Genomic DNA, 25,723 nt, shown 5'->3' on the forward strand with positions numbered 1-25,723 from the left:
ATTCTAGAAGTTTCCGAGGATTGCTGCGCAGGCGTAGAATAAACCCATTTGTGTGATTCGCAGAGACCACGAAGAAGAAAAATAAATTCCACCTCAACATTAGGAAGAACTTCCTGACAGTAAGGGTTGTCCAACAGTGAAACACAGTCCCTCGGAGTGTGGTGGAGTCTCCCTCCTTGGAGGTCTTCAAACAGAGCCTGGATGGCCATCTGTCGGGGATGCTTTGATTGAGATTTCCTGCATGGCAGGGTGTTGGACTGGATGGCCCTTGTGGTCTCTTTCAACTTTATGATTCTATGACCAAAGCTTGCTTCACTCCTGGATCTGCATCAAGTCTGTAGTGATGAATGAGCATCAAGAGTTGTGACCACGTGGCAGCCCTACACAACACCGGTAAAGAAACACCTCTAAGAAGAGCAGCAGAAGGCACAGCCCTCATAAAATGAGCCCAATGACCAACAGGAATAGGTCGGTTAGCAACTACACAAGCCAAATGAATAACATGGACAATCCATTTTGCAAAATGTTGCAAGGAAATTGGTTGACTTCTTCTAGAACCAACATAACAAATGAAAAGTCTGTTAAAGAGATGGAACAAAGAAGTATGTTTAACATAAAATGCTAGTGCTATGCAAACTTCCAAAGAATACATGGATATCCCCAAGGAAACTGACAGGGTAGGACAGAATGTCAGAAGCACAATGTCCTGGTTAAGGTGAAGACACCACCTTCAGCAAGAAGGAAATATCTGGTCGCAGGACCACCTTATCTCAATGAAAAACTAGGAAAGGCTAGTCAGAGCATAACACCGAAAGCTCAGATCACAACGAGCTGCTGTGATGGCAACCAGAAACATGGTCTTCAGTGTAAGCAATCTCTCATCTATGAGTCCCAAAGGCTCAAAGGGATAAGGAGTGAACTGAAAAAAGACCAGAGACAGTGACTGTCAGGGTCCCCTTGAGGTCCCCTGTCAGGGGTTGTTGGAATGTATAGAGTGGTGAGGTTATAATTGGGGGATTGTTGTTGTTGCTGCTGTTGTTGGAACAGTTTTGGTTAAATGGCAGGGAAGGACTTGTTATTTGCACCTCAAGGCTGTTTTCTGTTCTCCTAGAGGAGAAATGGGCAGAGAAGAGGGGCGTGAAGTGTGAAGGGTTATATGTATTAGCCTTTATGCAACCAATTCTGGCAAATGCTTGTCTACTGTGCTGAGCCTCTCAATAAATCCTTTTTGGTTCATCCATGAACCCTGATTATTGAGTTAGTTGCAGACAGCCATCACAGATAGCCAGAATTCCCAAAGAACAGAACTCTGCTCGAAGTAACCATGTATTTGGCGAATGAGACTGAACCTAAAGCATCCAGTGAAAATCTCAAGGTGAAGGTTCTGAGGCAAAGGGAGGAAAATCACGCAAAGGTGGTCTGGGAAAAGGTCCTGAGAGTTACTGAGCCAATGATCTCCTAAGCCAGTGTATCCAGAGAGCAGTAGGCATGGATTCCAGAGTCACAGACCACTATGAGTTAAATGCTATCTGTACCGCTAATAGATACCTCCTGCCATTGATGAAAGACATGTTGGCCCATTTGGTGAAAGGAAAAATATTCACCATGCTAAATCTAAAGGAAGCATACTTTCAGGTGCACATATGTGCTGGGATGTGCAAACTTCTTTCACCAGTTTATACCCAATATTGCATAGATAGTCTTGCCACTAACAGATCTGCTAAAGACTAAGACTAAAAAGGGGGAGGAGAAAAAGAAAAAGAAACCCAACTACTGAAATAAATGGAGTGACAAGTGCCAGGAGGCTTTCCAGTGTCCTAAGAAGTTGTTTACCTGTATGAAACATCCTGGGCTCTGTGATCCTTGAGAGAGGCCCTTCTCTCCATCCTACTACCACCCCAAGCATGGTTGGTGGGCCTTTTCTGTGGCTGCCCCTAGACTGTGGAACTCCCTGCCCAGGAGGCCAGAATGGCCCCTTCTTTGTTATCCTTCCACCGGCAGGATAAGAGACAGGCTGTTTAGACAGGCATTCAAAACAGAACGTTTTTAAAGCATGAGATGGCATTGTTTTGAAATATTTTAAAAAAAAATTATCTTTTTAATTGTATTTTATCATTTTAACATGTAACTTGTTTTAATATTGTAATAATTTAATTCTATTTTAATGTACTATTTTTGTATGCTTTTAATTGTTCTGTGTTTTAATGCTGTGAGCTGTCGTGTGTCCCAGTTTTGGGAAAAGGGCAAGATATAAATAAATAAATAAATAAATAATACCTTCAAACCCATCTTGAAGCACACTGTTCCCATGGAGCCACTTGTTGTGCAGATTGACACTTCATATGTTGCAGTGGAGGCTGTGTTGTTACAAAAGAATGAGGAAGATAGATTATGGCCTTCACTTATTTGTCCAGGCAATTTTCTGAACAGGAGAAATGCTGGAGTCTGGGATAAGGAAGTTCAGGCCATTAGACTATCTCTAATCACATGGAGAAATTTATTAGAGGGGGGTTTTTGTTCCTTTCGAGGTGTGGATATAAAAATTTAGAAATCCTAAAGACCCTCAAAAGCTGAATGCCAAACAAGTAAGGTGGGCTGGATTCTTTTAAAAGTTTGACTTTCAATTAAAATATCTGCCTGGAGGAAAAATTTCCTCGCAGATGCTTTGTTGAGACTGCCCCAGCACAACCGCCAGAAAAAAGTAATAGTGGACAGAGTGTTTACCCCACAGCAGCTGGCACTGGCTGTGTTCACTAGATCCCAGACCACAGCTAAGCCTCAATGGACCTTCTTTAAGCCATGCTTTCAAAAGACCATGCAGCAGGCCATGGAAGGGGATGAATGGCCAAGAAAACACAAGAAAGAAATAGCTGTGAGGGATGGTGTACCCTATAAGGGGGTAGGTTTAATTTCCTGAAACACTAAAGGAGAAAATAGTAAAACAAAGTCAGGATACCAAAACAGCTGGACATTTTGGATATCTGAAAACTGCATTTGATCAGATGACAGTTCTGGTGGCCCAAGCTGAGACAGAATGTAGATAATTATATTAAAAGTTGCCCTATTTGTGCACTTCAAAACAGGTTAGAGGGAAGCCCTGGGGGCTTTTACAACCTCTACCTATGCTGTCAAGACTTTGGGTGGAAATTAGTATGGACCTTATTGCTGATTTCTGCTGAAAGCAGAAAAAGGACTGTCATTTGGATGGTAACCAATTTGTTTTCCATGCAAGCTCATTTCATCCCATGTGAAGCTTGAGAGAGGTGCAGTAGTGCAAACCAAGGTTGTCTCAGTTAGAATGGCGTGATTAGGATCATATCCAATCTGTCTCTGGACATCTTCACCAGTACATTCACAATCAATGGAAATGGTGGGAAGGCATAGAGCAGCAGACCTGATCACATCCAAAGGAATGCATCTCTCAGAGATCTCACCCCTGCCCCTGCCCCTGCGATGGAGCAGAAGCGAGGGCACTTTACATTGTCTGGGGATGCCAACAGGTATAAGTGAGGCATCCCCCACATATACATCACTAGAAGGAAGGCCATTTGTGCTGGAGGGCCCTCCCTTGACTCAAGGCATCCACTAGCATTCCATAGGCATGCCTGCCCTATCAGATCTGTAGCCACTGGATGGATATGACTTCAAACACACCAGTCCCAGAGAGTGAGGGCCAGAGCAAGGAGGGTGGATGAATGGATGCTCCCATTTGCTCACATAGCAAACCATGGTGGTGTCATCTGTTATGACTCGTTATGCATTGGCGCATTACAGACCGCCTGAAAGCGGCGGTCTGCCGCCGCTGCCATTAGCACCGCCGAGAAGCCCCAGCGGCCAAACTGTGAGGCTCCCCGGTGCTGCAAAAAAGAAGCGCCAAAATGGCGCTACTTTTTTCGCCCCAGAAGTGGCACTGCGCTAAGCCTCCGCGATGTCAAGATGGTGGCGCCCGTGTAGAACGGGCGCCGCCATTTTGTACATCCTCAGGACATACTAGGGTTAGGGGTGTGCGCAAAGCCTAGTACGTCCTGAGGACATACTTTACGCATGTTTGTATCCTTCGTTCAAAGCCCAGAATACTTTAATGACAGCTAGGAGTTCCAGTGCACTGACATGGCTTCCCGACTAGACCATCTGCTGCCAGTCATCACATCCTCAGAACAGACTCCCCAACCGTCTAAAGAGGTATCCATCATCACCATGAAAGTCAGATCTGAAGGCCTGAATGGCATACCAAAGAGAAGGTTGTGAGACCACAGCTACCAGAGAAGGTACAAGTTGACCTGCAGAGGAGGCCACAACAATTATAAGTGGTGATCCCAGAGTGGATCGAAAGTCAACAGGAACCAGTTCTGCAGAATCCTGAGATTTAGTCATGCAAGATATATCACTGCCATAGGCTGAACCAGTAGGTGCTGAACTAAATAAGTGGGAAAATGGGAGTGGCAAAAAGAGCTGTCTATTTCCAACCAGAGAGTCTGTGACTGATTCATGATCATGAAGGCATGGGCAATGTTGGAACTGATGGTGACCCCAATGTAGTCCAGCACTCTGGTGGGCTCTTCACGATACTGACCTGGGATCATGGAGGAGACAAAGGGTGAGACAAATGTTTTTGAACAGCAGGGTATGGGAGGATGATACGAGCAGCTAATCATTAAGGTAAGGATAGATTTGAACTCCCTGGGTTCTCAGGTAAGATATCACCACAGTCATGCACTTGGTGAATACCCTCAGAGTGGTGACAGCCCAAAGGGAAGGACCTTGTATTGGTAAAGGTCATCCAATGGCGAATCGGAGGAACCTGCAATATTGGGGTCAAATACCAATATGGAAGTATGCATCCTTCAGGTCAATGGAAGCAAACCAGTTCCCTTGATCTAGAAAGGGCAGAATAGCATGAAGAGTGACTATCTTGAACTTGCAGAGAGCCATATTGGTCTGCATCCTGTAAAGATATTCAAGATATTTAGAAGCCAGAGGACTAGAAGAATGTAAAGGAGATTGATGCCCTCCAGGGGGCACTGGAGTGGGTGGAGTTATAGGCAAGAGCACTTTTGGTCCTGATAGTGTTTGTGGAGATTCTTCAACTGTTGGAACCTCCACCAGAGACACTGGAGTATCCAAAGAAAGAGTCAGTACCAATGGTTTCTTAACATGTTTATGTTTCTTTTTCTTCCCAGCCACCATCTGAGCATTCTCTCCAGGATGAGCATGATCTCCCATCAATGAAGAAGATTGTTTCTTAGAAGATTTAGAATGCTATTTCTTTTCCCTGGCACTGAGCTGGGAAGCAGAATATATACGCTGAGGTGCATCTGAGACCAAAGAGGTCTCCATTATCAAAGACGATTCCATTCCCCCAGTCGGGATAGTCAGTATCAAAATCACATCTTCCATTGGTATCAGTGCCTTGCTTTTTGGTAATTGATGAAAGTGGATTTTAGCCACCTCTTTATACAAGAAAGAAAGAGACTTCTCCCAACCATGTATTTTAAGATGCCGAGCCCAATTCTTTAGGGCCTGAGGGGGTAAACCCTTTATAACTTGAGCAGTGCTCCATAAAATGGGCCTCACTAGGGCAAAAAAGATACAATGAATGGCCAGCCAATAGAAAAACTTTTCTCCCACAAGGAGAACAGAGTTTAAAAAGAGAAACAGAGGCCATAGGCTAAAATTAAAGAGGGAACATGAAGGCAGAAATGGACCAAAGAAGGGGGGAAAGGCAACAGCACAACACAGAAGGTAAGTATTAATTCATTTTTTTATAAACAGGAAAGAAAGAAAGAAAGAAAGAAAGAAAGAAAGAAAGAAAGAAAGAAAGAAAGAAAGATCTACTAGCAAGATGAGAGTGACTACTCAACACAGAAACAATCACAAGGAGCTGCTCTAACAGCAGGCGAAAGGAAACTAACGTGAGAGTAGTTTGGTGGGCTCGGGCATGTACAACAGATGGGAGGGGGTGGGGTGCTTCCCATCAAGTTCCTCAGCTCTGGAACTTTCCGTTGGGAGTCTCTATGCAAGCGCAAATCCCTAAGGCACAGAGACTACAAAGAAGAAGCAACAGGTTAGTGAGGAAATTGAAAATCATATGTAATATGTGCTCCATTTATTGTCTAGTTTGACAAAAATACACCCATTTAAAAATATGTTATGCCTAGGTTCTTCACTAAAGTCAACATTTTGATACTTTTGCAACTGTGGAAGCTGCCTACAGGAGGGAAATGTCTGCTCTCTGTGGCTCTAACTAAGAGAGAAAAAATACAGCAGTCAGGGGGTCCGAAGGTGTGAACTGCACCAGGTGACACCACTGCTCCTCAAACATCTGCCATTTGACAGAAACAAGCTGTGGCATTTGCCTGCATCCCTCTAAAACAGTGGAGCACTGGAGAAGTGATGGTGTGAGTGGAGTCAGGCTCAGTAGGAGGAGTGAGAGGCCTCAGCTTTTTTTTAAAAAAAAAATTCTTTTAAATTTTTCTTTTAAAAAAAATCACATCTTACCAAATTTTCACTTTAAACACAGGAGACTATGTATATAAATACATTTAGACTGTGCATATGATACTGTATTTTAAGGGTATAATTTTAATTTTGCTACTTGTTTATGTCACAATTATTGCCATTACCTTCAGTAATATATGGGAATTGCAATTTATGAGTAACATAGTACAAAAAATATTACCAAGGATTCCCTATAGTATGGTAAGGGTCAATGGGCGGGTGAAAGCATGAGCTACTGCACCAAGTGACCCAAATCCTAGTGACACCATCAACAACAGTAAACAGAAACAGTTTAAAAATGAGAGAGGTTTAAACATTTTGGTTAGAATCCTATTTGTAAATTTCAACTAGAGAAGATCCACTAAATAAACTCTTGGATGGTGAGTCAATACATAGGTAAATCAAATTGATTTAGTCAGGACTAGCAATAGAATTTGGCCTTCGAGACAACATTCATCAGGAAAAGATAAGTGAATGAAATCAACTAAGGGGCAAAACAGACCAGCCGTAAGTGCATGCTTTGATGCCGCCCCCTGCCGCCGTGAAGCCACATGGCTGTCCACACGTGTGGACGCTTCACAGCATTTCAGCAGTGCGGCATTTACATGTGCCATGCTGCCGAAATGTCAAAAAGCCGTGGCAGTGGCAGCAAGGGAACCCTTTTTCTGCCCCCAAAGGGAGCGGCATTTTGCCACTCCTTTTGGGGCCTGAAAAACATCAGATTGGGGCCGTGGCATGCGGTTGCCATGGTCCTGATCCAGAGCTTTAAGAGATTACGCATAATATGGTAAATAGCAGAGCTCTGTCCTGAGCAAAGGCAGCCCCAGGCCAGATATAAAATCAGAGCATACAATCCCTTTCTTTTGAGGCAAAATACCTCCTCACACCAAACTGAGATCAGTACAAAAATGAATTCTATTTCACACTCTAAAGGTTAACCTGAGCCTTGGAAAAATGTGACCTCACCAGCATGACTCAATTCTCTAACCAATCTTTTTTGAAATTTTTAATGAAGAAAGGAGTACTTCCTAGGATGTACAGTATCCTTAGCCTAAGTAATAATAAAGGCTTCAGGGTAAAAAGACCCAAAATAATAACTGGGATCTGATATCCTGCTAATACTAAGAAAAACAATGTAGAAAGGAAGAAGAAAATGTGGAGATTTCCTTCAGGTTCATTTCTACCTCCAAGATTACATCTGGTGATTTCACAAAAGGAAACATAATGAATGACATCCAGAAGTATTTTCCTCCATCATGGCAGTAGCTCCTGGTGGTTCTAGACTGAAGAATTCTTGCACCTAAAATGAAATAGTTATATAATACTTCTCATAACTGATCTGTTTAAAAATGTACTGTATAAAACCAAATCCTAGCTGCACTGTTTATTATGAATACAGTACTATCCAGAGAAAACAGCCTTTATCAAAGTGTATGTACAAAAACAACTAATTTCCTCTAATTTGGTTTTTTTTTTAATTACTTGGGAAATGGGAGATTCCTTCTTTACCTAATCACACAGATGAGTTGCAAGTGTTGTCAGTGCTAAGGACAATACCAAAGATGTATTTTGACAATAAGGTCAGCCATTTATAAGCTAGAACGATGTTCTATCCAGGTTGTTGAAAGGCAGTCTGGAGCTATTGTTAAAACGATTTCTCAGTATGTTCCTTCAGAGCAGAGATAACACATTTCTGTAAGCTATTCGTGCCTTCACGTGCACCTGAAGATGGCAGATTGCTTACATGTAACTTCAAGTGGTCATCTGTGAATTGACACAGTTAGGTTATCCTCTGCCTGCACAGTGCATCTTTGGAAACATCTAGAGCTATCACATAAGTGCTTGGTGGTAGCCATGGCCACTCTCTGAGAAACCTACCAGCTTGCTTCCCATATAGGCCCTCAGTTCTATAGATGCCAAAGAAGCAGCTCATGATCTAAGAAGGGGCAGGACATGATGAGCAGGGAGGATGGGTGGGTTTGTGTGAATTCACAGATGACCACTCAAAGAACTACAGTTATAGGTAAGCAACTTGTCCTTCTTATTCCTAGACTCTGTGAATCACACATCTAGGTTACTAGCAAGCTACTAGCAAAAAAAAGAGAAAAAACACAGCCCTCCCAAATGCAGCCTCCATTGGATAGTAAGATACAAAAGTAAGCAGTAGGGAACATGTGATGGCTCTGCAGGTATCATGCAGAGAAATCCCATAAAGGAATGTTATCAGGACTGCAAGTGTGGCTGGGGAAAGTGTAGTCTTCCACATGAACTCCATTCACTATCATCCCTAGTCAGCCTGTTAAAAGGCTCCTGTGACCGGGTGGGAAGAAGGAGCCGGTTGATGGAGGAGAGGACGAGGCGGAAGAGACAGAGGTGGAAGAGACAGAAGAAAACTCCCAAGGATAGGAAACAGCTGGGGTGCCTACAGGAGATGAGATTGAGAGGACAGAGGCCCAAAAAGGGGGAAGGGGTGGAGACATAGAAGGGCGAGGTCTGGTGAGCATAAAAGGAAAGTGACAGGTGGCTGCAGGGAGGAGGAGTTGTGGAAGACGGGAGCATGTTGAGGTGGTCACAAGAGAGACAGCAGAGATGACTTACAGCTCAAGACGAGAAGGCTGACTGGCACCCCTGCAGCATGGCAGAGGTCCCCATGGAAAGGTGATTCTAAGGAACTCTTGCTGGGAATGAGACGGGCATTAAAAGAAGCGGGACCAAGGCTACCTTAGAAGGCACATGGTGGGATGAGAAGGGCCAATATTGGGAACACGGACCTGGCCCGATCATGTTAGAAAAAGCAGATGCCGAGGGGAGCGAGAAGTTCAGTCTGCGGCGCTAGGCAGTTTCCCTTTGTAAGGGTGAAGCAACCCGCAGCATATTGCTGTATTTTGAGTTAAGTTGGAACTGGACTGGGATACTATGTATCCGTTATTAAAGTTTGTTGCACTAAAGCATGTGGTTCATTGTTTATTGAAGATAACACGGACCCAGTTGCAGACAGACATCCTGTCGGTTTACCTCACTAAGCACCTCAACACTCTCACCACCCCTCTCTCCATTCTGGACCCTCTTTGACTGGAAACAAGATCTGTCTAGGAACTTCATTATAACCAAATACTGATTAGATCTAAAAATGTATTTCCATTAGCATATCCTCACATCTATTCATCTGTCCCCCTTTGTTTCCTATCTCTTGTGTGTGCACGTTAACATCTGTGTATGTCTGTGTATGCATTTCACCTATCCCCCTAATAAAATATAAAATTTATTTTAAAAGCTTCTGGAGTTCTGTGTGATTGCAGACCTGATATAGCTGAGCTGTATCCCAAGGTGGCCATTGCCCCGGACGACTAGATCTTTCCTTTGAGCTAAGTTCCATATTCCCCTAAAAGCAAAGGGCGTCCTCCCCAGACCCCAGCCATCAGGGTAACAAGATGTCTATAATTATTAGGACTACTCCATCACAGGACTGAAAAGATTCAAAATGGTCAAACTTTAAAACATCAGTGTGGGAAGTACCTTTCATCTCATGACCACTTGTAGAATTTGCCCTCACCACATAGTGGCATATGGTTATTGAATATCACTGTGGGTTGGAAAGCAAAAATAGCATCTCCAACCCCCCAACAAGAGATTTCAGAACTCCTTTATGACAAGAACCAGCCTGAGAATTGAAGCATGACAAGGAGGATGCCTGTAAAGGCCATTTCCAAAACCTGACAAGGGTTGTGGACAGCCTAACAGAGGCTATGAAAAACAGTGCCTAACAAACAATTCTCTGATGCTTGTACAATGAAGAAGAGCCCTTCAAAGAGTGCTGTATATGTTGTCTGGTAGGGAAACACAAACAACAGAACTTGGTATAGTGCCAATTGATATTATAACAGAAGAGAGATTCCTCATGATCAACGCTCAACTCCAGATATTTGTGGAGCAGCTGGGTTCAGAAATAATAATAATATACAGTAATAATAATATTTATTTATTTATTTATACCCCGCTCTTCAGCCAAAAGGCTATCAAAGCGGCTTACAAATTGTTATTTAGACATTTCCCTGTCCTCAGGCTTACAATCTAAAGAGACAAGACACAAAAGGAGAAGGGAATGGAAGTGGGGAAGGAGAAAAGGCGAGCAGATCTTCCCTCCCTCTGATGCCTGGACCATGGCAGATGGACTGGAGGGAGGGCCCTTCTTCTTACTCTGATTAGGCCCAATGGAACTGGCCTGCCCTTCTCTCCCTCTGGATGATGGTGGATGAGGGAAGACCTTCTTTCAGGCAAGGCCTGATGGAGCTGGCCTGCTCTCCTCTCTCTCTGGATGATAGCGGAGGGAGGGAGGGCCTTCTTCTTTTCAGGCAAGGCCTGATGGAGCTGGTTTGTCTTTCTCTCCCTCTGGATGGTGGGTGGAGGGAAGGAGGGCCTTCTTCTTTAAGGCAAGACCTGATGGAGCTGGCTTGCCTTTCTCTCCCTCTGAATGATGGTGGATGGAGGGACGGCCTTTTTCTTTTCAGAAGAAAAGACTGAGAATAGTTAATTGTATATGATAGGGGCAAGCAAAGTCATCCAATATGGTAAGAAAAGTATTTATTGCCAGCATGGTAATGGTCTACAGACATGAAGTGTGCATACATTGGAGGGCGGGACATGAAAGTGATATACATGTCTTCCCAATGGAGCAAAGGAGACTGCTATGGAACAAGTACCTCATGATGTGAAAAAACATAATCAGGTCTAATAACAACCAAGCACAGTGATGCATCAGAGGAAGGATGGATGTAAAGTTAACATATGAAAGATCAAGGCCAAGACTCAATATCTGTTTTTCTTAACCACAGTGACAAAGTGAATACTCATTGCAAATGAGAAAATGGACAGGCTTGAGAACACCAGTACTCCTCTAAAACAGTTTTCATTTCCCACTTATTGTGGTCTGGAAAGCGTACTCTCTTGTAGAACCAGTAAGTAAGGCAGAGGGAGGTTGTTAACTTGCAAAAATGAGACTGCAGTAGCAGCAACACATTGACATACACATTCCAAAAGAAAGGGAAGCCAAGAATGTCTGAGAATGCAGTAGCACTAGCAATGTTTATCCCTGAGCAACTTTGGTGGCACATTTTGGTGGCCTGCACAAGGTTGCCATTTTGAGACAGAAACACAGAAAACTTTTTTCATGGAGAAACTTTGTCTCATAGAGAGTTCCAATAAATGCTCATGTATGCACCATAGAGAACAATCCATGACCTCATGGAGGCAGCAGAATAACTTATCATTGTATGATAATCAGATAGAGCAAATTGTTTGAAAGATATCAGGATGAGCAGTATCCACAACTGACATGTATTTCTGATGCTGCAGTAACCAGCCAATTTCTGAACTTATCAAATTTTCTGTAAGTAGCTGGTGCTGATAGGTGCCTGCTGCCTGAATTGGTGCTGAAAACTGGCAGGATAAACTACTAGTTGAGTTGAGCTGGATGGAATGGCAGAGTTCATAGTCTGAAGCACATAGACCCACATCACGGTCTAAAGTGGTAATCAGCAGATGTACATCTGCACCCTTGAAATAATACCTTGGGGGGAAAAATGTTATGGAAGACTCCCATGTCCCTCAATAAAAAATTATCCATGCATTAGAACATGGTCCGTAAGAAACTAGAGAAAAATTACGAACACCTGACCTTCAGTATCAAGGGACAGATTTATTGTTATATGTTATTATAAGTTATTATATGGGGTAGAAAAACACAAAATACTATGATACCCAGGCACTGAAGGATCGACCTCTTGGTCTGATTTTTCTGAAGAGGATTAGACTATGAAAAACATTCGGCATGGTGGGACCAAACTATTACATTTACTCTGTATACAGTAGGAGAATGGTACAAATGTTCAGATGTCAGTATGGAGGTATCAATATCTTTGTCTGCATCCCCATATGGAGTAAGAAGATTATGCTGACAATGGGCCTTTAGTATGGAGGGACAGACCTATTAACTTGCCTCTGTATGGAGCAGAGGAGCCGCACCAATTATCAGTCTTCAGTACAGAAGGGCCATATGAGGTGAGAAAGGGCACCAATGATCAGCCCTCAGCATAGAGGGGCTGAAACCGGCCTCTGTTTCCTCTGCACGGGACCAACCCCTCAAGCCAGAAAAAAACACGACTCCCATCTCTTGGCTGCCCTGTACCAACGGGCCCTTCAACCCCAGCCTGCCTCCTGCTCTGCATCAGCACCTGCTGCCTCGGAGTCCGTACCAGCCACTGCTGGTTCTGTGGCCCAGAGGTCCTCCACTGAGCCAAGTACCACCACCTCAATCCCTGAAAAGGGTGATGGGTCTGAAGGAGCACATCAGTCGAGATCCAAATCGAAGTCCTCTAAAAAGGACAAGACTAAGTCTAGGGACTCAAGCTCCAAAAAGGATTCTGCCCATGCTAAAGATACGAGCTCCCTTGCGGATTCAAGCTCAAAATCCTCCTCTAGAAAGAGGTCCACGCCCTCGGACACGAGAGGCGTTTCTCCTCAGGGCTCATCAAAGAAGAGGCCTTTGGATTCAGGGGATGGCTCCTCTCGTGGCTCTTCCCATAAAAAGGCCCGTGACAAGACTCCTGATGGTGCTCGGTCTTCTTCCAAGAACCATGGTTCGCCCTTGGTACCCAGACGGGATGCGTCGGTACCACTCTCTCCCCAGGCCCGTCCGACCTTGGTCTCGGCCTCGGTTGCCTCTCCACCTGCTACATTGGCCTTCCATCAACACCCCGTTGAGGATGTTGACACCGCCACTCGGTCATCTCGTCGTCGATCACCGACGCCAGTGCCTCGGGTTCAGGTCCACGAGGCAGAGGTTCATCAGCCCCCCTGCTCCTCTCACCATGATGAGTCAGACTACTATGACAGTGAGACAGACAGATACTTTGTCTCCGTAAACTGGGAGGTTGTCCAGACTTGCTTGGGCCCGAAGACCACTGTACCCCTAATGCCAAGGTCCATTTTGCCTTCAACGCCTAAGTCTGCTCTGAGGTCGTGGTCCACTCCACCACCAATGGCTGTTGCGTCTTCTCCTGCTTCAGGTTCAAGGCCCCATTCCGTTGTCACCACTGCTATGCAGATGCGTCACTCTTCTCACGTGGACTTGATTCCTGACTCTTCAGATCATACAGATCCTTGTGCATCTCAAATCGACTCAGGCTCCTCGGACAAGGTCGCCCCTCAGTCCCCACAGGAACTATTCCAGCCAGGTGCTTCATCTCCTACTGACGATGTCCGTACCTTTGCGGAGCACATCATCAAGATGGCTAACACCTTGGATGTCCAGGTCACACACACCAAAGATGATGCCACCAACCCAATTGAGAGACAGATTCATGGCAAGGTACTGACACCACCTTCCATTCCGCTGCTGCCATCCCTTGAGAAAATAGCCAAGCGCTCTTGGGATGCACCTGCCTCACTGACACTGACGACTAGGAAGATTGAGGCCCTCTACAGAATTTCTCCTTCTCAATCTTGGCTGCTAGCACACCCCAAACAGAATTCTGCCATAGTTGAAGGATCTCAGGAATCTTTCACTCCTAAGATGTCCATTTCTCCTGAAGACCAAGAGGCCAAAAAGGTCGATGGCCTAGCAAAGAAGGCCTATTGCTCTTCTGTTCTGGGACTCAAGGTCGCCAACTATAATGCCTGTATGGGGGCTTACATACAGTGCTTAATGGAGAAGATCTCGCCCATCATCCCTGATCTCCCGGAAGACTGTCAGGTCACAGAGATCAGGGATGACGCCCATTCTATCGGCAGCTGGCTCATCACCTCAACCCATCACTCCATAGGCTACTCCGCCAAGTCCATGGCGGCAGCTATTGCCCTCAGAAGGCATGCTTGGCTCCGCTCGTCAGAACATAACCCAAAAGCGAAGGCCACCATCGAAGACATGCCCTTCAACGACGCAGGCCTATTCAACCGCGAGACTGACAAGCGACTCAATTTCAAGTACCATATAAAAGCGGCCGCCAAGAAGCATGGTATGTCTACTCTTTCCCAGACCCCATTTCGAAAGCACCAGAGGCAGTGGAATGGTGAGGGCCAGCAACATTTTCAGCAGGACCGTCCATACCAACATCAAGAGCACCAGAGGCAGTGCTACCCATCCCAGTCCTCTTCTTCTTCTGGCCACTGCCAGCCTCCTGCTCGGTATCGTAAGAACCGCAGACAGGATACCTGAAGGGTTCCTGCATGCTCCGTCACTCCTTCCACCTCCTTCTGTGACATTTAGAGGCCCTTCCTTGATACCTGGGCCTCTGGGACTTCCAACTTGTGGGTCCTTGACATCGTCTGTAGGAGTTATGCCCTCGAATTCGAAGAGCTCCCTCCAACTGGAGTTATCATTTCCACACACACACACCAGACACCCTTCTCAACAAAGTACGCACTCTTTTGGCTAAGGGCGCAATCTCACCTGTTGACCCCTCTCAAGCCCCTACATGTTTCTTTTCCAGATACTTCACAGTTCCCAAGACCGATGGGGGCATTACACCAATTCTGGACTTGAGATCTCTCAACTCCTATCTCATCTACCATCGGTTCTGTATGGTAACTCTTGCCTCTATTCTGCCCTTGTTGCACCAGGGCCTGTAGTTCGCGATGATCGACTTGAAGGATGCCTACTTCCACGTGGGGATTCGGGAGAGCCACCGGAGATTCCTGGACTTTACCATCAGTCCCGACATGTACCACTACAATGTCTTTGGCTGTTTGCCTCCCCCTCAGTGGACGAATTGCAAAGAGATGTTGGCTTCGCCCTCTCCCTCCTCTCATCCCTTGGGCTTGTGGTAAACCTGGAGAAGTCCCATCTTTCACCATCCAAAAAGATCAAGTTCATCGGCACGGTCCTCGATTCTGAAGACTGCATCACCTATCTCCCTCAGGACCGTTTCCATGCTCTCTGCTCTTCAGTCAGGACTTGCCTCGCCCACAGGCAAGTGAAGGCCAGTGATGTCCAGGTAGCCCTAGGTCACATGGCCTCAACGACATTCGTGACCCCGTGGGCAAGACTGCGGTTTCGCACCCCTCAATCATGGTTCCTGTCAGCCTTCAATGCTCTGAAGGACCCTCCGTCCAAGTGGCTCCCTCCAAGATCCATCGCATGATCCCTCCATTGGTGGCTCGATTCCCGCAACGTCTGCGTCAGCATGCCTTCTTCTCTGCCGCAGCCTCAGATCACCATGACCACAAATGCCTCCATGGAAGGTTGGGGCACCCACACGTCAAGCCTCTTCAAGGACAAGTGGTCTCTCCACATCAACGCCCTAGAGATGCTAGCTGTGGAAAAGGCCTTGAGAGCTTTCGAAACCAACCTTGTCAACAGGGTAGTGCTTCTATTGACGGACAACACCGCCATCATGTACTACCTCAACAAGCAGGGGGACACCTGTCATGCTCAGCCTGGAGGACGGCTTAGAGGATGAGCTAGAGCCCCTGGGACCTGAACCTGTAATGGAGAAGCCAGAGCCCCTGGGGCTTGAACCTGTAATGGAGGAGCCAGAGGCTGGCCCTAGTTCTGCTGGAGCAGAGTCTATGGCCCCTCCAGAGGTTCAGCAGTCAAGTTTGCCTGGTGCCGAGGCTGTGGACATGGAGGAGGATCTGGGCAGTGTGCCTACTTTCAATAAGCGTCGAACAGAAAGAGAGAGCCTTCGAAGATCTCGGAGGCTTTATCAGAAGCGTCTTCGTAATCAGACACAGCTGAAGGCCAGCTCCTTGCCTTCTTAAGCACCTGGAGCATGTGTGGTTCTTTGCCAGTGGATATCTGACTCTTTTAGAGGAAAGACTCTGTCTCTGGCTCCTTGGCTTCTTGTCTTGACTACCCGGAAACCTTGACCTTGGACTGCTTTATCGACCTGCCTATCTGTTATCCTGAACCTCGGACCGTCTGACAATTCTCTTGGTAATCCCTTTTGGTAGAATAACTGTGAATCTCCAGAACTGTGTAGCTCACACTGACTTTGCTGTGCTGGGAGGGGGTTTGTTTGTTTGAGAACTAGCTGCCTTATCAGCCCTTTGGCTGCTTTCCCGGACAACACCAAGGCTCGAACCCTGCTAGACATCATGCTTCGCATCTGGAACTGGTGCATCCAGAGAGGGATTCTGCTCCAAACAATTCACTTGCCAGGAGAGGAGAACGACTTGGCCGATCAGCTGAGCAGATCTTCCACTGTTTGCCATGAGTGGAGGCTCCATCCTGAGATGGTCGACGACCTCTTCAGGGGAACTCCCTGGATTGACCTCTTCGCGACCATTCTCAACAGTCACTGTCCCCAGTTCTGATCCGGAGTGGGCAATGAGAACTGCCTGGGAGACGCGTTCACCTTCGCTTGGTCAGAAGAGATGCTCTATGCCTTCCCTCCATATCCCCCAAATCACCAGGGTGGTGTCCAAAATGACAAGGGACTACTCGGATGCCATCTTCATCACTCCTTGGTAACCGAGACAGCCATGGTTTCCGTCACTGTTCCAACTCTCCAGGAGACACTTTCTCCAGCTCGAGTTCCATCCGGATCTCCTGACTTTGCAGGATGGCAGAGTCCGTCACCTGGACATTGAGAACCTACCGATGGTGGTGTGAAGACTACGTCCCTAGACCTGCTACCTCCCTCAGTACAGACTGTGATTTTGGCTGCCCAAAAGCCGGCCACCAAAAAGTCCTACGCTTCCAAATGGAAGAAATTCTTGGATTTCCTCTCTGCGAGGGGCCTTTCTCCATCCCAAGTGACGACACCAGTAGTGCTGGAGTTTTGATGACACTTTTGGATTCGGTGCTCTGCTTTACTTCCATTAAGTGTTACTTTTCTGCCATTTCCAATTTCATGGCAAACCTTCCTTTTTCGGGGACCCTCTTGTGAAGTATTTCCTGAAGGGTTGTACCAACCTTCATCCTCTGGTCTCGATACTGGCACCGGCTTGGAGTTTAGATGCTGTGCTGTCTGCGCTGCAGTACAAGCCCATGGCCACGACTGACTTGCGGCTATTGACTTGGAAGACAGCCTTTCTTGTGACCATCACCTCTGCTCGCCATGCGGGTGAACTCTGTGCCTTGCGGAGGGACCAACCTATCCTTAGGTTCCATAAGGCTAAGGTTGTCCTCCGTACCGACATTACTTTTTTGCCTAAGGTGGTGTCTGCCTTCCACATGTGTCAGGACATTGTTTTACCAACCCTGGCCTCAAACCAAACCAATGATGCCGCTTGGATGTTTGGAGGGCTTTGGCCTTCTATTTGGACAGGACTGCGGGTTAGAGCCATTCCGAGAGGCTTTTCCAGTGCTACTCAGATCCTAAGAAAGGGCTGCCTGTGACTGCTCAGAGGCTTTCCAAATGGTTGGCTGGAACCATTCACCTCTGCTATGAACTATTGGGCAGACCTCTCCCAGCCAGGGTTTGCTCCCATGCAACTAGGGCAATAGCGACATCCTCCACCTTTCTGACTGGGGTCCCTTTGGAGGATGTCTGCAAGGCTGCTGTTTGGTCCCAACCCCTGACTTTTATTAAGCATTATAGGCTGGATACCAGGGCCAAACAGGATGCAGCCTTTGGGAGGACAGTGTTGGTTTCAAGTTTACATTGATTGCACTGCATTTCTATTTGTTTACATGTTGTTCAGGGAATGTCTTTTTTGCTGGATTGGCTTGGTTTACAGCATTCCTATGGTTTACGTACAGGACTTGCATGACCTAATGCACTGTTTCTACCTTTTACTTGAACAAGTTGAGTGCTCTTGATTTAAATAATAGCACAACTCTCACAGTTTGAGTTCAACATTTTATTGTGATTAATAAACACAGCTTGTTTGAACCTTACTTGGTGTCATGACACACCCTGCTCCACTGACCTAAGCTTGTCAGTCTAACCCATTTGTGTGATTCACAGAGACCACAAAGAAGAAGGACAGGTTGCATACCTTTAACGGTATTCCTTTGAGTAGTCATCTGCAAATACATACAAATCCCACCCATCCTCCCCTCAGTGTCCTGCTCTACATTGGCTCATTCTCATGTTGCTTATGCGGCGTAAATTTCTCTTGGAGGACCTTTTGGGTTCCTCACCATGGTCTTTACCAGACCTGAGTGGTTGGTCCTTGGGAGGCCTATCTGAGCCTTGAGCACAGGCCTTGCAGAAGTCTCCTGCTGGGAATCAGAGGCCAAAACAGTAAGTAGCTGAAGGGCCTTTTCCCAAAGAGATACCTTCAATTTTTGGTTTTTAAAGGCTTGGGCTGTCATAGCCTTGCAGTGAGGACAGGCTTTAGTGTTATGTGCTTCTCCAAGGCACATTTGTCATGGCCATCCGAAATGGGGATTTTCACCCCACACTTTGCGCAATGCTTGAAGGAAACCATGAGGAGAAAGAATAGTCAACAGACCGGGTCGACAAAGTTGCAAACAGAGTCCAGTGGATGATCCGAGAGAATAGTCATTTAAACAAATCAAAGGTCAATTTTCTTCCAGAGATTCCGTAGATATAGAGCCATTAGTAAGAATAGACCGAGCTAGCGAAGTTCCCTAGAGCTGCTATGCATGGTGGAATAAAGGAACTGAGGAAGAGTGGGACTGATAGATGTAATATATAAGGTGGGTGGAGCTACCACAAAAAAGTTGCAGAAAGTTGCAAACTAACTTCTGCCCAGAGATTCTAAAAGTTTCCGAGCATTGCTGCACAGGCACAGATTAACCCATTTGTGTGATTCACAATGACCATGAAGAAGAAATTAATAATTTCTTCTGTCTCCTCTGTATGGAGAGAAAGAAAGTATCTAATGATCAGGCCTCAGTATGGAGAGAACAACTTGCTGCACCTCCTCTGTATGGAGAGACAGCCTGGTACCAAGGGAAGGCCTCAGTACAGAGAAAGGATTTACATCTCCGTACAGAGAGATATGGTACCAAGAGAAGGCCAAGATAGAGAGGGATGAATCACGTCTCCTCTATGGGGTGAGAGGAATGGTACCAATAACAGACCCATGCTATGGAGGGATCAATCATTTTCTCTGTGTCCTCTGTATGGAAAGAGAAGAAGGTATCGAATTACTGGCACTCAATTCAGTGGGATCGAATGGGGTGAGAAGTTGGTACCAATAATCCGTCCTCAGTATAGAGGGATCCAAAACCTCTTCTGTTTCCACTGTAAGGAGTGAGAAGATGCTACCAACATTCCTGAGGAAGTTGTTCCTCAGTATGGAACAATCAGCCCTTGGTATGATTATTTGCTCTGTATGGAGATGCTGATATCAACAATCAGCCCTCGATATAGAGGGACAAGTCTGTTACCCCTCTTTTGTCAGGAGCAAGAGAACAGTACCAACGTTAGGCAATTGGTATAGAGGAATGTACCCAATCCCATGTTTCCTTTCCAGTTTTGTCTGTATGGAGCAAGAGATTGTACCAGTGATAAGCCCACAATACTGAGGGGCCAGCTTCACCTGATTCCTTCTGTACAGAGTGAAGAAATGGTACTGACGATGGGATCTTAATAATCTCCTCCAACAGGAGTGTCAAGACTGTCTGCAGCCAGTGGCAATGCCAGTCTGTTTATAACCCAATGTTTCTTCGTCGGTGTAGGAATAGGTGCCATGTAAGACTGCCTGAGGGCTAATAGGTCTGACAAATCTGTGGGGTCAGAACCAAGGAGAATTGAAGTAGTGCAGGGGAAAAGAAGCCGAGAGGATCCATCAGGTTAAACCATTTCCCAACTGCCCAAAACCTTAGATAGGCTCTGCTCGTATAGTAGAGCTGTTAACTTTACCTCAGTATCACAACTGGCCTATGCCAAGCATAAAACGTGAGACAAGCAACCATTTAACTCCAGTATTTTATCAGAAATTGCAGTGCTCCTCTTGAAGTATGAAGAATGAAGAAGAATGAAGAAATAACCACCAAAATGCAAGACAGATCCTGTCAAGCAACAGAAACTGAGCGGAAAATTAAACTCTGAAGTGTTCCTCAGGAACAGAGCGCTTAGGGAGGAAGCAAGTTGGTAGGTTGCTCAGATAGTGGACAGGGCTACAACCCAAATGCTTATGTAATAGCTCTAGAAGTTTTCGAAGATGCACTGAGCAAGCAGAGGATAGCCCAATTGTATGATTCAGAGAAAATGAAGAAGAAGGACAAGTTGCTTACCTGTAACAGTATTTCTTTGAGTGGTCATCTGTGAAGTCACACAAAAGGGTTTCTCTGCACCTGCACAGTAATTACTAGGCAAACTGTTTTGCAACTTTTTGGTGATAGCTTCATCAACCCTATATAAAGCCCCTAGCGTTCCCACTCTTTCTCAGTTCCAAAAATTTTGTCACGTAATAGCAACAGAAAGAGTTAACTAATGAGCAAAACGCTGAGGGGAGGATGGGTGGGATTTGTGTGAATTCACAGATGACCACTCAAAGAAATATTGTCACAGATAAGCAACCTGTCCTTCTTCTTCGTGGTCTGTGTGAATCACAAAAATGGATTAGACTGACAAATTTCGGTCAGTGGAGGAGGGAGTGTCATGACACCAAGTAAGGTTCAAACAACCCGAGGTCCTGTCCAGATAAAAGACAGCGCCCTGCGAATGTCCAAGGTGTGAAGGTGGCGCTTGGTATAGGTGGTCGGGTTTAGGGCCAAAGTCAGCAACAAAATATCCTGGTTCATGTGAAGGCTGACACCACCTTCAGAAGGAAGGTGATAACGGTACAGAGGACTTTGTCCTTGTGAAACCGAAGGTAGGGCTGGTGCACAACGTTTGTTCGCACGGCAAGCAGAGGAAAGCTGTTTTCCAGGTCAGCAATCTCAAGTCCACAGTGGCCATAGGTTCAAAGGGCTTAGATGCCAAACAGGAAAGCTCAAGGTCTAGCCTCCATGCTGGTGTCGGTACCGAGGATGGAGGATGAATGTTGTTGAAGCCTTTCAGGAAACTTTTGACCAGGGGATCTTTGAAAAAAGAAGGTCTGCTCTTGGGATGGTAGTGAGAGCAGATAGCAGAAAGGTAGCACTTAATGGAATTTAAAGTCCTGAATCTGCAAGTATCATGAGGAACTCCAGCACTGTCGGTACTGAGACATGGGATGGAGAGAGGTCCTTGGTACTGAGGAAGTCCATGAATTTTCTCCACTTGATGGCATACGATTTCATCGAGGGCTTTTGTGCAACCAGGATCACCATCTGTACCAAGTCTGGAAGTACTGCTAGGACCTTATTCTCCAGGCCACCAGAGGCAAGGTTTCCATGTCTGAGTGATGAACCTGACCTTCCTGGAGTGTGAGGAGATCGAAACGGAAGTCGAGATGGAGAAATTCTCTTTGTGACAGGTGAAGAAAGGGGGCAAACCACAACTGCGTGGGCCACCACGGGGTGATCAGGATGGCGTTGGAGTGGTCCGCTGTCATTTTCACCACGACCTTGGTGACGAGTGGGAAGGGGGGAAGCATAGAGCATCTCTTCTGACCACTACAGGGAGTCTGGAGATCGAGTTTGTGAACATAACTGAATACAGTGGCTGTTGCAGTGGGTAGCAAACAGGTCAATCCGAGACATCCCCCAGAGACGGAACAGGTCGGTCACCATGTTGAGATGGAGAGTCCACTTGTGGCACAAATTTGACGATCTGCTGAGCTGACTGACCAAGCTGTTCTCCTCCCCTGGAAGGAGGATCTGCCTCGGGATCTGCCTCGGGATGCATCAATGCCAGATGTGAAGGGTGAGCATGAACAAAGTTGGAGATCTTGTACCTCCTTGTATACATGACAGTGGTGTTGTCCCTCAGCAGAAGTACTATCTTGCCCAAGAGAGATGTCTTGAATGCCCAAAGGGCCTTCTCTACAGCCAACAATTTGAAGACATTGAGGTCTTTGCTAGGGAGGGCCACTTGTCTTTAACAGTGAGGCCTGACGTGTGCGCTGCATGTTTTCGGAAGTTCTTCCAGTACCAAGGCTGCAGTTGCCGGCGACCAGAAGACGATGACGACTGGGTAGGATACCGCTGATGAGGCTGTTCCTGCTGTTGGTACTGATGATCTTGCTGTTGATGGAAAGACCTCTGTTGATGTCCATACCAAGGGTACTGGCCTCCAAAACTCAACGGGATGAGGACTGGAAAGTGGAAGATAACATACCACACTTTTTTAGCCGCTGTTTTCATGTGGTACTTATAATTGAGACATTTGTCAGTCTCCTTATTAAAAACTCCAGTGTTGTCAAATAGCATGTCCTCAATTTTAGCCTTTGTGTGAGCTGTGAGGTCCGACATTCTGAACCAGGCATGTTTCCTAAGAGCGATGGAAGGAGCCATGTAAGGAGCCAGGGACTTGGATGCACAATCTGCTGAGTGTTGGGCTGATGTTATCTGTAGCCCCCAATGGAATGTTTCATTTCTGAGCATGATGGCCAATGGATGTTTTTCCGCAGGTAGGTCATCAATCAGAGACAGAAAGCGTTCCATGAGGTGCTGCTGGTATGCACCCATGCAGGCATTATAGTTGGCCACCTTAAGGTCCAACACAGCAGAAGCTAGGCCATGGACCTTTTTCCCCTCATGGTCCATGCAAGACGAGGAAGTCTTTGGGGTGAAAGAGGTCTGGGACCCCTCAACGATTGCCAAATTAGATTCAGGATGTTGAAACAACCAGGAAGATTGAGACAGCGAGACCCTATACAGGTTCTCAATCTACTTGGAGGAGGATGCGATCGAAATAGGAGTATCCCAAGAGCACTTAGCAATGTGCTCCAAAGATGGCAAAAACGGTATGGAAGCTGGTGTCGGTACCTTCCCGTGTATGCGTTTTTCCACCAGATCCAAAGCCTCGTCATCCAAATGGGTGACCTCCAATTCATGGGCATTGTCCATACAGATCATGTGTTCAGCAAAGGTCCTCACATTATCTGTTGGGGAAGCAGGACCCAGGTGTGCCAACTCTTGGGATGAATGGACAGCCTCTGTGTCAGATTGGTCAGAAGCAGAGTGGGACGAACATGAATCATCCAGGTCAGGACGAACCCTCTCGTCCTTTCTGGCTGGGACTGGTGATGATAATAATAATAATAATAATAATAATAATAATAATAATAATAATAATAATAATAAATTTTATTTATATACCGCCCTGTGGTGAACCAATCCCTGTAGACCTGGGCCTGGGTAAAGACAGTCGTTGTCAGTCTCAAAGTTGAATGCTTTTGAGAAGCAAAATGGTGCCGAACCACTTCGGGATCACCGGGCATGTAATAGCAGTCAGTCTCACTGTTGTCAAAAAATTCAGGATTGTCCTTGAACAACGGCCCTTGAAGACCTATGACAGGTTCACCTGCTAGAACGGGGATAGGAGACTGACATCACTGAAACCTCGGAGAAGAGGTGGAATCCCGCCAATGAGGGGTACGAACCGGAGTAGGAGATCAACAGCGTTGCTTCCTCTGGGAAGAGTCAGAATCTTGTAGATGAGGAGTGAGAACCGGGAGTTCGGAATTAACGTCTTCATCGGAGTCCGACATGACGTGGACTCTCAGTTCCTGGACACAAGATGCAGGAGGAGCCGATGGTGTAACCTGACAGGACCGGTCTCACTCAGTATCAGTCGGTACCGAGGATGCTCTATTCGAGCCCGAAGGCTCAAAACGGGCTTTCTTGGCCCCGTCATCCAAAGTCAAGGGCTCGGAACGGGCTTTTTTGGTAGAAGATGAGTGCCCAGGAGAGGTCTGTGCCTCATCAGAATGCCATCTCTTCAAGGCAGTCTTTGAACCCGAAACCTTGTCTGCTTTTTTAGAACCTGAATCCTTCTTGGGCTTATCCTTTTTGGAGGATTTGTCTTTCTTGCGGTCTGTGTCCTTGGGCCGAGCTCCCTCAGCAGAGTAATCACACTCAGATCCCTGAGCGGCTGGGGCTGATCACTGAGCAGCTGGAGCAGAGACAGATTGAGAGGTCTTTTCCGGGCATAAGGCCTGTTCATATAGAGGGGGCTTCAATCTGGACTCCCTATTTTTTCTGGCCTGGGGAGTCATGGCTTTACAAGAGGCACAGGATTGGACATTGTGCCCTTCACCCAAGCAAAGGAGGCAAGAGGTGTGGGGGGTCAGGGGCATTTGGTGGCAAATCTTACCACTGCATTTCCCACATCTCTTAAAGAATGCAGAACAAGAAGCCATGATGCCACATCGAACAAAGCCAAATCGAAATCCGAAGAGAAGTCCAGTTCAAGTCAAAGGTCAACTGATGTGCACCAGTCACCAAGCGGAAAACCGTAAAGAGTAGTCAAACACGAGCCAAAATCCAAATCCAAACTAGCCAACAAGCAATTCCAAAAGAGTGAAGTTCCTTCGAGCTGCTAACGCAGAGGAATAAAGGAACTGAGAAAGAGCAGGAACACTAGGGGCTTTATATAGGGTGGGCGGAGCTACCGTGAAAAAGTTGCAAAAAGTTGCAAAACAAAGTTTGCCTAGTGATTCCATAGGTTTCCGAGCATTACTGTGCAGGCGCAGAGAAACTAATTTGTGTGATTCGCAGAGATCACGAAAAAGAAGCTGCAATTCTCCCATTCCCCTTTATTGTGTGTGTGTGTGTGTGTGTGTGTGTGTGTATCCTGAGTCTCTCATACCATATATTCTTTCAGGGGCATTTGGTGGGAAATTCCTCGTCCCTGAAGGCCATAGAAACTACTTTGAGGGTTGCATGTAAAAAGGCAGCTTTGACAGGCTGCGAGTCACTCCTGGAGAGTTTAGGCTCTGGAAAGTCTTTTTTCCAAACCAAAAGTGATGACAAATCAGGAAGGGAGGCAGTGAAATCATCTCCATGTATCCGTGCAGGGAACAGCTTTTTCAGAAATTTTTGAATTGAGGGGAAATGGGGCCTGCACTGAAGGCACTGCAGGCTGCACTTTGCTCATCTCTATTTTAGAAGTAAACCTAAACAACAGTTGACTGCCTTTCAAGTTCAAGTGCACTTGACTGATATGTGATTAGTAGGTTGAGACTAGGCTCCTCTGGCATCTCATCTTACTATAGTTATCTGAGATCACAGTTCTCTATAATTGAAGAGCTATTGTGAAAGTATCTCACAAATTTATTGGACTTTTTCAACAAGCGTTGACAGAGCTGATTGGTCATATAGATGAAGAAATTGTAATATAGATGGAAAAATAGTAATATTAAATATCACTATTTTTCCATCTATATTACAAGAAAAAGGACACCCTGAAATGACAAATGTGACCAGAGGTAGCTAGAT

General features: G+C 46.1%; 1 protein-coding gene across 7 annotated transcripts in view; it reads right to left on the reverse strand.

The window, feature by feature from the left end:
- The window catches only part of SUN3 (Sad1 and UNC84 domain containing 3), a 140,502-nt gene that overhangs the window by 14,812 nt on the left and 99,967 nt on the right, over positions 1-25,723 (reverse strand). The window contains exon 4 of one of the 7 annotated variants that reach the window (XM_042476932.1): positions 2,278-2,357. The exons of 5 other annotated variants lie outside the window; for them this stretch is intronic. In XM_042476932.1, the coding sequence (XP_042332866.1) occupies positions 2,278-2,357 (80 nt within the window). Of the gene's footprint in view, positions 1-2,277; positions 2,358-7,682; positions 7,799-25,723 lie in introns of all 7 variants that reach the window. One more of the 7 variants, XM_042476929.1, reaches the window with a different exon arrangement.

This window comes from Sceloporus undulatus, chromosome 6, assembly GCF_019175285.1.
Source record: "Sceloporus undulatus isolate JIND9_A2432 ecotype Alabama chromosome 6, SceUnd_v1.1, whole genome shotgun sequence".
In the NCBI taxonomy this organism is placed as follows: Eukaryota; Metazoa; Chordata; class Lepidosauria; order Squamata; family Phrynosomatidae; genus Sceloporus; species Sceloporus undulatus.